Genomic DNA, 14,332 nt, shown 5'->3' on the forward strand with positions numbered 1-14,332 from the left:
TTTCCTTTTTAATATGATTTTTGAGGGAGAGGGAGAGATGGAAACATCAATGAAACATCCATCTGAGGTCTCCTGCACGCCCCCTACTGGGCGGCCCGGCGCGCCAACAACCCAGGCTCATCTCTGCAGCCCCAGTCTGCCCACAGGGCCCCGCCGGTTCACTCCGGTTGGGATAAAGAATTACAGGGCAGCCTAGCGACGCGTCCTCCCTGCCCCCTTCTGGCGCCCGGGCCCCGCCTATTTTACGGCCGCCTCTGTCCACGCCAACACCTGTGTTGCCCTGTGCGACGGCGGATTCTTACCCCTCGGAATTCTCTCCCCGGGCAGCACCCAAGCATCCGGCGCACTGACCTCGCCCACTGCTCTGCATCCTGGTTTCCGGGTCCAGGCAGCGTGGCCTCCCCATGGTTTGAATGAAACCAGGTGACCTGACCAGCGACAGCGTCCTTTGGGTCAGAGGCTGCAGGTAACGCGGCTGGGCCCGGGCACCTTTCGGAGGCTATTGATTCAGAGCAGCTGACACCCACCTTCCCGGCACGGACGAGTCCGCTGGCGGCACAGAAATGATGGCCATCTCGCCGCGAAGGTTAATCAGATACCTGGGAGCACGGCCCGCCCCTCGATAAAGCACAAGTCGCCCCGAGATCAATCGCAGACCCAGCTGCCCACGCCGTGTCCTCGGACCAGGGGACCGCTCCCCAGCCAGATGCTGTGTGGGCAGGGACTGTCTCACCCGCTGAGAGCACTGATTTGTGGCTTTTATAATCCATGCACAGGGGTAAACAACATAAATATAAGAAGCGGATATAAAGTCATGATTTACTTGTTCTGAGAACGAGCCACTAATCTCGCAGGCCTTGGCTGCTCGGGAAACACGGCCGGGCTGTAGGTAGGTGTTTAGGGGCCGGGGCAAGATGCAAAGGGAGGCGCTCTGAGAGCCGCTGGATCACTGCTGGGGAAGTGGGGAGCAGGGGGAGGTGTGGAAGTGCAGTGATATTGACTCTCATTGACAGATAACTGCTGCCCGGCCAGTGTAGCTCAGTGGTTGAGCATCAACCCATGAACCAGGAGGTCACGGTTTGATTCCCGGTCAGGGCACACGCCCGGGTTGTGGGCTCCATCCCCAGTAGGGGGCGTGCAGGAGCCAGCCGGTCAATGGTTCTCTCTCACCCAACAGGTCTGTGGGCTCTAGTCAGATGAGCTCCAAGAGCCCCCAGTTTGTAACCTGTGGTCACAGCGGACATCAAAATGCTGCTGGTGTCTCCTGACACCCCTCTTCCCTCTGCTCCCCTCACTTCCTGCTCCTCAACTGAGGAATCTAGAGGCAACTGCAGACCTTGGGCTCCGCCACTTCCTCCTGGGGTGGGGGCAGGAGCGTGGACCTGGATCTGAACCCACGCGTCCTGCAGGGCGACACCCGGGACCCTGGAGCACGTCCACCCGAGGTGAGATCCACCTCCGGAGCCCCCTCTGCCGTGTCCCCCCAGCTCTGCCACCAGCTGCCTCCCGCACAAGCCAATGTGGGGGGCCTGACGACCCTGACTAACTCTCAAAGGTTTAAAGCTCAGGCATGAGCAGAGGTATCCGCGACGGAACCTCCTCAGATTCCACCATGAGACTAAAGAGAGGGGCCCTTCACTGGACTCTGTTTTAGACTATGCTCCTTGCAATTAGCGGGATAACCTTTCCAGCCCACACTGCGCTGCTGGTTATGGATCACTTCATGCCGGGAGGGAAAACAGGACGCCGGGAGGGAAAACGTCGGCCCTGAGGATGCGAAATGAAGTGGAGGCCACAGAATCCTGCCCAGGGGCAAGCTCCTGCCGGGGGCAGAGACGCACAAGGTGGAAATACCTTCCTCAAACCACAAAACTGCGGACCAATAGCGTTTCGGTGTCCACAGGGTCAGCATCGTTCGCACAGGCCCCGGGGTCGGCCCTGAGGATGCGGGCAGATGCTGAGACCACACACCCGCCTGCTGCCCCCGCACTGTCCCCAGGCCCACGTCCCACGGCAACTGATGTCACGCCAACGACAGGATCGCTGGCCTCATCTTGTGTGTGCCCTAATTATTTGAAACTTTTTCCTTTTTTAAAACCCTCACCTGGGGATTTAAAAAAAAATTGATTTTAGAGAGAGAAGAAGGGAGAGGGGGAGGAAAAAAGGGAGAGGGAGAGGAAGAGAGAGAGAGAGAGAAAAAGTGAGAGTGAAACAGCATGAGCCTCTCATACTTGCCCTGACCAGGAATTGGACCTGCAACCTAGGTATGTGCCCTGACCGGGAATCGAACCTGCAACCTTCTGGTGTACAGGATGACACGCCAACCAACCGAGCCCTCTGGCTGGGGCGAAACTTTTTCCTTTGATTGAACAAAAATAATACCCTCTGCTCCAATACTTCTGCCATATGTAGGCGTTTCCCAGGGGCTTGTTAAACATGACGATTCCTGGCCCTCGTGTACAAAAGACGCCCAGACAACTGTGATGCCTGTGGCCCAGGGCCCAGAGTGTCGAGAGGGCGGGAAACAGACAGGTCATCTGTGTCTTTGGCTATTCCCTCACATTTGGGTGGCATCGGGAGTCCCCCGGGCCCCTATACTGGTCTCTGTCATCGATTTCCATGGTCTCACCCAGGAAGAAGTGTCTGTGCAAACAGCAAGGTGACCAGATGTCCCACTGAGACTGAGGGCAAAGCCGATGGAGACAGACACCTGTGACATCAGGAGGGGCCTGGGCGTGGCTGAGGAAAGTCTACAGGGCACAAGGCCCTTCTGATTGGACAATGGATCCCACTCTTCCAGACAGAATGCAAGCTTTGCCTACATGTAAGCAGTTCTACGACTGCGGAGAGAGGGGGGTTAATACGAGGAGGGGTGACATGTTCTCCAGTTTGGGAAATCTTTGAGCTGCTGGACCTAATCATCACTGGCCATGGCTGCGGACTTTCCCACACCTACTGTGGGAGTGCTGGAGGCACGTCAGAGGCCACGGTGCTTACTTAAATGTCCTCTCCCATCTCCACCTTGAGCTCCTCAAATGGCTGCATAAGAGAGACAACCATCCGCCCTGGACGGTTTGGCTCAGTGGATAGAGCATCGGCCTGTGGATGGGAGGGTCTCAGGTTCGATTCCACTCAAGGGCACATACCTTGGTTGCAAGCTCGATCCCTGGCTGGCCTGGTTGCGGGAGGCAACCCATTGATGCATCTCTCTCACATCAATGTTTCTCTGTCTCTCCACCTCCCTCCCACTCTCTCTCTCTAAAAAAAAAAATATCAATGGAAAATGTCCTCGGGTGAGGATTAACAACAACAGCAAAAAGACCACCGTTCTCACCTCTCGGAAATGGACCTTGCTGGAGTCCATCAGAGAGCGATGATGGAGATGCCAATTAACTCGCTCTCATCTTGCTCAGATTCTGTATTTAACCTAAAGGCCCTCGGTCTTTTGGGCGGTTTGCTCAGATTTGATTGCCTTTGACAACCAGAGAAATTGAATCATGGCGTGGAGGGGCGACCCCGCCTGCCTCGGGCACAGAGAACAGATACCAGGAGAGGAAGGGGAGAGTCACTCATGAATTATTCTCACATGTGTCTTCTCTGGCTCAGGGTTTGTGAGAGACTGAACTATTCTTTTAAAAAATGTTTTTATTGATTTTTAGATAGAGAGGAAAGGAGGGAGGGAGGGAGAGAAAGAGAGAGAGAAACATCAACGATAAGAGAGAATCATTAAATGGCTGCCTCCTACACGCCCCCTAGTGGGGATCGAGCCTGCAACCCTGGCATATGTATGCCCTGACCTGGAATCGAACCTGTGACCTCTTGGTTCATAGGCCTAGGCTCAACCACTGAGCCACACTGTTCTTTACAGAGTTGGGACCCAGTGTTGGCTTCCCTGGGGATCACCATGAAAATGCAGAAGAATGGATGGATGAATCACACACACACACACACACACACACACACACACACACCCCTCTGCTCCTGAGAGGGCCTGTGCCCATACACCCGTCGTGTGGCCCAGTGGCGCTCTCAAACCACGGGAAGCTCAGGTATGGAGGCACAGAGGATGAAAGGGCTTAATTTTCCTTCCTTTTGTCAATTGATCACACAATTAGCCATTTAAAACCCACCTCAACGTTGGAATTGACAAAAACAAAACAAAACAAAACACACCCTAGTTGGAAACAAACTGTATTGATCTTCAAGCCTTTTATGGACGGAGAAGCTCAACACAGACCACCTCCCCCTTCAGGAGGGGAGCGGCTCCCAGATGACAGACGGGACCTGGAACGACGCGCATTAGGAAGCGGCGGGCTTTCAATGGCGTGTTCGGGAAATAGATAACCTTAATAATGCCGGGGACGGGCCCAGCGCGGGTGGCAGAGGCAGGTCGGGGATCTGTGCTCTTTACTATCACCTTCCTCTCCAGCGGGCTCATCACATCGACAGCCACGGCGTCCTGGCTGTGAAACAGCGGAAACCGGGAGATGGGTTCCGCCCGTGCTGCCCTGAGTGGGGAACGTGGGCCCCCGGGCCAGGCAGGTGGGTATGGGGGGTCCCGCGGCCAATTCAGCAGAGTCAGCACCGCCCGCGGCTCCGGATGCCGGGAGGACGCCGTGCCGGCCTCACTCCGCGAAGTGGCCTCATCTTCTGCTGCCTTGTTTGTTTGGGTGATTTTGATTGATAAGCTCTCATTAGGAAATAAACCATCGATTTCATTCTACAATGGAGTGTTTTCCTTAAAAGAAAGCGTTTGGAGTAGGAGTTAAATAGCACCAGCAGTAAGGCTTTCTCTGTCCTACAGCATCGGGGGGAGAAGCCGGAAGTCAGACCCGCCATGGGGTGATTTTACTATGACATCTGACCACGTGGGAGGAGCCGCACCTCAGGTCTCCTTTTTAATTTGAGGTTGTAGAGATAGAAAACGACATTTTTTAAAAACCAATACTTAATGGTCTCATTTCTACAATTAATGGTCTTCAAAATTTTTTGAAAAGATTTTTAAATTGATTTTTAGAGAGAGAGGAAGGGAGAGGGAGAGAGAAATATCGATGTGAGAGGAAACATCCATCAGCTGCCTCCTGCACACCCCCTCCCCCGGGACTGAGCCCGCAACCAGTCTCAGTCTATACACTGGTCTTTAACTATGTATAGACTTCCAGCCTTTCCCCTCTGAATACACATTAAAATCTTCCTTAATAAAGCGTTACCAGTGCAACTAACGCCCCATCACAACCTGCGATAGACCCTGAACTTGAATTTGCCCGGTGCATGTGCAGAGTTCCTTGGGGTAGGACTGGGTTTGTCCGTGTATGGTCTGGTGCCACCAGCTCGAGTCGGTCCAGGTCATTTTGGATGCAGCTCAGCAGGTAGCTATGGTAACAGCAGCCCCCTTTCACGCCCTGCCTTCCCTTCACGCCCAGGAGGGGATTCGAGGGGATGGGTTGCTGTTACCACGTTACCGGGCTGAACGACACCGTGTTCCTCTTCCCTAGGACCGACGCTGAGAAACACCCATCAGGTGGGACCCGCACAGTGAGCACCTGTGTCCCGCAGGGCGGGGCCTTAACTGCAGCAGAGAGACAAAGGGGTAGTAGCAGCGCTGCGTGTCAGCGTAGCCTCCCTCCATGCAGCTCCCAATCATGTGGACAGCCGCCAACCCTCTGTTCAAAGGCCGGATATTATGCTTTGTGTTAGGATTCGGGGGGGTCTCACTTGAGAACTGTTCTTGCTTAAAATTAAAACCACAACTGGCCAGCGTGGCTCAGTGGTTGAGTGTCAACCTATGACCAGGAGGTCACGGTTTGATTCCCGGTCAGGGCACATGCCTGGGTTGTGGGCTCCATCCCAGTGTGGGGCATGCAGGAGGCCACAGATCCATGATATTCTCTCATCATTGATGTTTCTATCTCTCTCTCCCTCTCCCTTCCTCTCGGAAATCAATAAAAATATATTTAAAAAACTAAAACCACAAACCCAAATCCCGAATGAAACCAGTGAAATGCAGGAAGTCAGACGAGGGATGGAACTGAGAGCCCCCTGGCGCCTGTTGGTCCTGCTGTCTGAAGCCCTTGCCCCGGGGAGAAGGGGAGTGTCTGCCCATCAGATGCTGGCGCCAGAGGTTGGCCCTAACCCTCCTGGCCCTGGGGTGGCTCAGTCCCACCCGCTCCCCCTCTCCTTGCCGACCCGCGGTGACCTTGCCGACCCGCGGTGACCTTGCTGACCCCTGGTGACCTTGCTGACCCGCGGTGACGATGTCCGCACCATGGGGGCGGGTGGGGAGGAAGAGAATGGGCTTTAAAAGCAGTGTTAACGGCAGAATCACAGTGACAGGACAGAGACGGCTGTTCTGATGGCTGACCTTCTGGGCGTTTCTATCACATTCACATCAGGAGGTGGAAATGAATACAGGCCCTTCTCCGATAAATTAGTCTCTTTGTAGCTTTCCACGCTGAATGAAATCCAGGCCAGGTCCTGGTCAACCCCAGAGCCACACCGGCCAGGCAGGCATTGCCGTTTTATTAAAACACAACAACAGCTACTACTGTTTCCGAAGTCCCAGGCACATGCTCTAAACACGTAACATGGGTTATCTCAGCCGCCGCAACATCCCACGTGTACGAGGTCAGCAATGCTTGTGGCCATGAAGGCTGGTTATGTGTCCAATGTCCCAGGCCAGCAGATGGGAGAAATGAGGCCCAAAGTCAGATCTCTCTGACCCCAAGCCCAACCCTTAACTGCTGCTGACGGCTGCGGCCTGCATAACATCTGCATGACTGACAGGTGCTCTGCGACAGGGCTCAGCGCGGCACCTCAGATGCCCGGGCCTGGCTGGTCCCTGAGCCCCCTTCCTGGCTGAGGGCTGCCTGGGGCCTGGCTGGTCACTGGGCCCCCTTCCTGGATGAGGGCTGCCTGGGATCTGGCTGGTCCCTGGGCCCCCCTTCCTGGCTGAGGGCTGCCCGGGGCCTGGCTGGTCACTGGGCCCCCTTCCTGGCTGAGGTCACAGACATTAGCAAAGGGCTCCGCTGGAGTTTGTTTCACTAGGACCCTCTAAGCGCCTGCCCTTTGCCCTGTGAAGCAGAGAGAACATGTGGTCAGATTCGCCGGTGCCCTGGCCCCGAGTGGATAATTAATGGACTGAAGTCACGGAAGTCATTCTAAACACAGACCTACTCTGGCTCCGGACTTTCCGATCTTCATCGGCGCAGACATGCGTGTTTCGAATAAAAAGGCTTCCCCAGATGGTCGGACTTGTCCAACTTCCCACGTGACCCCGGACATGGAATCAGGCGATTCCTAAGGTTCCTCTGGAACCACCATTGAGGCCAATATCCTTCCTGGACATGCTTATTTGCCTGAGGCACTCTCACTCCACAGAGGGCGCTACGCAGGGGCAAGAAGGGAGTCATGGCGGGGGGGAGCAGGCATCTCTCTTATGGAGAAACAGGAACACGAGTGAATGAGCCCTGGTGCGGCAGGAAGAGCCAACGGGCACACGCACCAGGATTCCCGGGTTCACGTCCCTTCTGCTTCCCGTGACCTCGAGGGAGCCCCACCCTGAGCTCCATGTTCCTCGGTCAGAGCATCGCCAAGGGGCCTTCAACTCAGAAATTCTACGAGGAGGCGTGAGCTAAAGCGGCAGAAATGCAGATGACACGTCATTGAAAACCACACCCCTCACAGCTCCCACTCCGGGCTCAGCCCAGCCAATCCGCCGGGTGCGGTGCTGGGAGTGTGAGGGACAACCAGGTGCATGGACATTTCTATTCCCTCAAAACTGGCCGCGCAGCCCAGAGGAGGTTGTGAGCAGATTAACCCACAGCCTCAGCCCCTAGGGCCCAGACGGCGCCCTCACGGATCGCCAATGTCGCTGCTGAAACTGTCGCTAAAAACTGTGGCTTTGAGTCGTGGGTTTTCAGTGGTGGCCCTGTGTTCCCAGGCATGAGTCTGGGATCTACAGAGACTTGAGCTGTAATGAAAGGACTGGCGATACCGTGCGTCACAACACCATCCTGCACACAGGGCTGTGGTCCTCAGGGCTGAGCTGGGGGATTCGGAAACGAGGGAGCCTTTCCGTCACATCCGTCCCCGACAGCCCCTCGGGACGATCCGTGGCAGCGTGTTTGCCACGACGAGTTAATTTAGAAGCAGCGACACCTGCACAGCGGGCTCTGAGCGATGCCATGGCTACAAACCACAGGACTGGGCAGGCGGACCTGTGTTTGCGCCGGCGACCTCGGGTCCTTACCCTTCACCACCAGGCTCCCCGTGCTGCTGGCCGTCCCGAAGTGGTTCGTGGCGACGCAGGTGTAGCTCCCGGCGTCGGCTTTCGTCACATTGACGATCCTGAGGCTCCCATCTTCTGAAATGGTGATTCTGAAAGCAAAGAGAATAAACCCCATGGTGAGGCGACCTCGCAGGACCAACTGGCAGGGATTCCTGTCGTCTTTCAAACGGTTAATCACGGTCCATCATTTGACAATTTCCTCTTATTTTTAAAGTTTTAATTTAAGAAAAAAGTTTTAATTTTTTAAATATGTCTTTCTTGACTTTAGAGAAAGGGAGAGGGAGAGAGATAGAATCATGGATGAGAGAGAAACATGAATCGGCCGCTTCCTGCACACCCCCTAATGGGGATCAAGCCCCCAACCCGGAATTGAAAGGGTGACGACTTGGTTCACGGGCTGATGCTCAACCACTGAGCCAGCCGGCCGGGCCGGATGATCTTTTAAAACACAAATTGGATTATTGGATCGCACCCCTCACTCCCAGACTCTAACCGCTTAGCACACCGGCCAGGACCCTGTTGTATCTAGATGAGGTTTTGAAGTTTCCATTTCGTTTTAGTTTCCCCGCCTTCGCCTATTGGCCGACCGGTAGCTATTAGCTTGATATTGAACTTGGTGCTCCTCCAAACACTCATGACCAGTGATCGAAGGAGATGAAAGGAACTGGAAGTGAAGATCCGCTCCTGGCTCTGAGCAGGTGGGTCTCCTTTGAAATCATTGATGGTATCAGAGAAGAGAAAAAATGACAAAGCAGAGAGGAGCAAAAATCAAAGCGGGACACGGGACTCCATTTTCCCCATGTGGAGAGGTCATGACTCACCACACGGTACATCGCCTCCTGCAGGGCGAGGCGGGGCCCCCCGCCCCCCACCCCCGGGGAGTTGGGACCCACAGAGGACGGGCAGATCTGGAATTCTGCCATAAATTGATTCACTCTCGTTTCGTCCAAGGCTCTGGGCTACAGACACAGAGAAGCTGGCCTTGTCAGTCCCATGAGTCACAGCTGGCAGGGGACACGGGACCTTGAAAAATGCTGGCCTTTGCTTTGGGGCCCGAGTGACAGGTGACAAAAGCTGCACCGTAACCCACCACCTGTGGGAGGGCCGTCCCCTAATGGGGACTGGGGTTTTCTGAGCAGTTCTTCCCGGAGGCCCCAGAGATGGGGAAGGGGCGGCGTGTCCTAGCCTGCCTCCGGGTCACAGGGACATGGCCCTTCTAAGAGAAGCCCTTTGACATACAACGTAGAGGGGATGATGGGTTCCTGTCTCCCTCTCCACAGGCAAGCAAGAGACAGGTCACCCTGTCCGGCTGGTGTGGCTCAGTGGTTGAGCGTCGACCTATGAACTGGGAGGTCATGATTTGATTCCTGGTCAGGGCACATGCCCAGGTTGTGTGCTTTATCCCCCACGAGTGGTGCGTAGGAGATAGCCAATCAATGATTCTCTCTCATCATTGATGTTTCTCTCTCTCTCTCCCCCTTCCTCTCTGAAATCAATAAAAAAAAAACTAAAAAAAACCCAACCCACGTGTCTGGTCCAGGGCAGAGATAGTAACTCAGGTATATCAGTGATCAGTGATGTCTGACAGGAATAGGGGTGGGGGGGGGGGCGTATGGTTACAAAGAACAGATCGCTGTGAATCTGCCCCAGTTAGAGCAAAGCACAGGATAATATCAGACCCTGTGTGCACTGTCTGTGTGCACCGCCTGTGTGAGCAGCCTGTGTGTGCAGTGCCATGTGTGCAGTTTGTGTGTGCAGCGCCTGTGTGTGCAGTGCCGTGTGTGCACTGTTTGTGTGTGCAGCACCTCTGTGTACACCGCCTGTGCGAAGTGCCATGTGAACTGCCTGTGTGTGCAGCGCCTACGTGTGCAGTGCCATGTATGCAGTGCCGTGTGTTCACTGTGTGTGCAGCGCCTGTGTGCCGGGCTTCCCCGCACACCTTTCTCTAAGAACCAGCACACCGCATTTCTCACAAATCTGGTCCATGAGGCTCTTGTGGGAAGGGGGAGCTTGGAAGGATGATGAAAGGAATGTAGTTAGGAATCTTGAAAGCAGGGTGACCTCAAGCAACACACCAAATGCTCAGCAATTCTTTTCAAAGAAGGCAGCGCAGTGAATTATTCAAATTGGGTAATGCTGATCACAACAAAACGAGATTGGCTGATATCAGCCCAACAAAGCATGCCTTTGTTGCTTCATCTGTGCCCAGTATCTCAGGTCAGGGGACACAGAACTGTGAGACAGGGATGCCTGGGGCCGGCGATCAGAGCGAGATAGGGAACTTAATAGAAATTTTCTTGTGTGTGTGTGTGTGTGCGCACGCGCGTGGACCAAAGGTCCAAAACTAAGAAACAGAACGACCATTAACATTTATGAGCTACACGCGGGATGAAAAACCCGATGTTAACAGCGAGTTCAGCTCTTAACAATGAGGTGACCCGAATAGTAAGTGACGTGGGGAGATTCACTTGGCAGCGGTCAAATAGCCCAGGGAAGGCAGATGAAAAGAATGGAAGCCACAGGAGGTCTGCATAATGAGCAGCCGGCCATGAATTAGAGCTGCAATTAGACCCCTGTGCTCGGAACAGGGAACCGGGCTTCTTCTGCAGGCAAAGTGCTCAGGGGCGTCCGCACCTGCCTCCGGGATGGTGCAGGGTGCCCACAGCACAGCCCTGCCAGGGTCTCCTCCTCGCTGCTATTTACCACCCAGTTTGCAAGTTTTTACAGCGTCTTTTCTTGTTGTTGTTGTTTATCTCACCTGAGGATATTTTTCCATTGATTTTTAGAGAGTGGAAGGGAGGGTGAGAGACACAGAGAGAGACACATCGATTGGTTGCCTCCCACACAAGCCCCCCCCAGGGCCGGGGATCGACCCTGCAACCCAGGTATGTGCCCTTGACCGGAATTGAACCCGGGACCCTTCAGTCCGCAGGCCGATGCTCTATCCACTGAGCCACACTGGCTGGGACTTTACAGCCTCTTAGTCCCACTGCAGTCGGAATGCCCTGCCATTCCCAAAGTCCTCGTGGAGGCAGAAACCCCTAAAAGCTACTGGAAAGTGAAGTTCCCAGGGATGCTAAAACCCGAGAGGAACCATTATCCTTCTGTGAACTTAAGCATAAAATTTACTTTTATAATAGAAGTTGTGCCTTTGCACTTTTCCACGGTGTCTTTCTCCAGGAGACGCGCTCCCAGGTTCCCACGGCTACCAAAGGACTTACTCCCAGCCCTCCAGAATCCATATGTTGTTTTTAGGTTACGGGTACAAGCTGGCCCGGTTTGGAAAATGTTTGGCGAATGTACATTATAGTGTGCTGGGCTCCTGGCCAGCTCATTTGACATCCCCGAATCACTTCCAGGTCATTCGCCAGGTCACCCGTCGGAGGACAGGGAATGAAGGACAAGCACCGGCGTGTATGTTTATGCGGAAAGCCTGCCTGGGAAGAGCTGTTGCAACATGCCTTTGAGTTTCTCCATCCATCGAGCCGTTCTTGGGCCGTCCTGTGCCCATGGGGCCACAGGCATCTCAGAATAAGCCCGGAACCATTAGCTATGAAGAGATCGCCCTCATCCTCATTTCTGCAGCCTCTCCGATGATAAGACGAGGGAACCCAAAGTCCTTTGGTCTTGGCCTGCTCCGTGTAGCCGGGGCAGCATCAGGCCACGGACGTTCCTGGGCACCTGCCACTTGCCACCTGCCACCTGGGAGGCTCCGGATGCGAGAGGAAAGCAGCCGCGCTGCTCTGGTCACGGGGCCCTTGTGGCGTGGATGTGGCCGGCTCACCTGTTGCACCTGGTGAATGGATGTGCCGGGGAGGTGACGTGCACCCGGCTGGAAGGTGGGGCCATCACTCTTCGGGAGGTGAGGGACCCCAAGTTAAACTCTCAGCTGTGTCATGAACGAATGTTGAATGAAAGAGAAATTTTAAGCTTTCTAAACCTTAGTTTCCTCATCAATAAATGAAGCATTGGGCCCGGCTGGCTGTGGCTCAGTGGTGAGCGTTGACCTATGAACCAGGAGGTCACAGTTTGATTCCCTGTCAGGGCACACGCCTGGGTTGCCGGCTCGATCCCCAGGAGGGGGCATGCAGGAGGCCGCTGATCCATGAGTCTCTCTCAGCATTGATGTTTTTCTCTCTCTCTCTCCCTCTCCCTTCCTCTCTGGAATCAGTACAAATATACTTAAAAAATACATGAAGCACTCACTTTGGGGACTTAAACAGCTTAACGGACAAGCAGGTGCTTTGAGCACTAAGCGTGCCGGTTGCCCCAGGCTGGTGTTCCGGAGATGAGCCCGGGATCTCTGGGTCCTTTCTCCAAGACTGGCCCCTGGACCAGCGGTGCAGGGATGCCTGGGGGCTGCTAGGAAATGCAGAATCCCGGGCCCCAGCTCAGATGTTCTGAGTCAGAATTTTTATCTGAGAAACACTCCTCGATATCTGTATGCTCCTCAAAGTCAGAGACGCTCTGAGCCACATAGGAGTGGACTTGGACCTGCAACGCGTCTCCCGGTTCTCAGAGGGCAATGCCTGGGAGAATCGATACAGTCACTAAGCCGATTTAGTGGGAAAGAAATATAATTGGAAGACATTTATTCCCAGGGGCTGCTCGTCACTAATCGATGGCCCGAGACAATGTGGCTGCCCACTCCAACCGTCCTGTGAAGAATCAGCGGCCACCTTCCCCGTGTCCTCGCCCCGAGAGCCACCGTGGGCCCCCTCGGCTTCCACCCCCCAAGTCCCACCCTCCCATCCATCCCCGTGTGCTCCCGTCAGCGGCAGGCATTTCTGTCCATCACCACCAAAGAATGCGGACACGTTCGCCCTGGGAAACAAAGGCCTTGGGGGGGGCTGGGGACCATGGGGACAGGAGAGGGCAGCCTTCCAATATTTAGAAAAATGTTTGAGAAATAAGCTGGGATTTCTCCTGCACCACACCAGGGAGCTGGCTTCCAATGCAACGACAAAACCCTGTTTATGGACAAACATTCTTGATAAAAATTCCCTAAGGGATACAATCCTCCACAACAGGCATGAGCTTCTTGCTTTCTTTTTCTTTTTTTAAAATTGATTTTAGAAAGAACAAAGGGTGGGAGGAAGAGCGAGAGAGCGAGCAATGTGAGAGAGAAATATGGATCAGTTGCCTCCAACGCGCACCCCAACTGGGGATCGAACCCACAACCTTTTGGTGTACGGGACGATGCTCCATCCAACTGAGCCACCGGCCAGGGCAGCATGTTTCTTTCACTGGAGGCATGTCCAGCACGAGAGAGCTGGACGGGCTAGCTTTCCTTGGAGGGCATTTACGAATCAGAAGGAGGCCTCAATGATGTCTAAGGTCCAGACACCCGATAGCTCCCAAGGTCCCAGTGACACCTCGCACGTCGTAACTTACATTTTCAAAGGTAATTGTCTCTGGCGTGTTTCTGCCAGTACGTGCCCCCCGAGCTGGAACAGACTCTGAAGAAACAGGCCCCAGGTTTGATAGGAGGTGCCACTAAAGGCAGGGAGACAAAGATTTCCAGTATCAAATAGACTGAAAACGTTAGAGCATGTTTTCTAGGCCAGTTTCTCTTTAGAAAAGGTTTCTCAAAGGTTATTCTGTGCAGATGGCTTTGTTTCCACTCTCAAAGCGTGACGCCGCGGCTCAGCCACCGTCTGGCCGCTTCCTTCTCTCCAGGCCTCGCTGACAGCCCTGCAAAGGGTAGCAACAGCCCGTGTCTCCCCAGCCATCAAACAGAGCTGCTCTGCGTGGCCTAGAGGGTGGCTGTGTTCTATTGTTGAGGAGGTTTGGTTCAGGGATGGGAACATCATCTCCAGCGGGAATTCAGTAACGCTTTATAAAGTAGGCACTGAGGCAAATAAAAATATTTTTTATGTTTGTGTAAGCCATGCATGCTCTCAAGGGTGGTCACTTGTGATACTGAAGCTATTTCTATAGTTGCTGAAAAACTACTGTGGAAGACACTGTCCATTGTATTGTTTGAAGATGTGCATCAGCTAGCTATCACTGCATAACAAATACTGCCCCCCCCCCCCCCCCCCC

At 54.2% G+C, this 14,332-nt stretch overlaps 1 protein-coding gene across 1 annotated transcript in view; it reads right to left on the reverse strand.

Moving 5' to 3' along the window:
* CNTN4 (contactin 4) overlaps positions 1-14,332 on the reverse strand; it is a 332,854-nt gene that overhangs the window by 24,633 nt on the left and 293,889 nt on the right. Inside the window, exon 12 of the mRNA XM_015568361.1 lies at positions 8,249-8,376. Within this exon, the coding sequence (XP_015423847.1) occupies positions 8,249-8,376 (128 nt within the window). The remainder of the gene's footprint in view (positions 1-8,248; positions 8,377-14,332) is intronic.

Source organism: Myotis davidii, unplaced genomic scaffold (genome assembly GCF_000327345.1).
Source record: "Myotis davidii unplaced genomic scaffold, ASM32734v1 scaffold663, whole genome shotgun sequence".
Lineage (NCBI taxonomy): Eukaryota > Metazoa > Chordata > Mammalia > Chiroptera > Vespertilionidae > Myotis > Myotis davidii.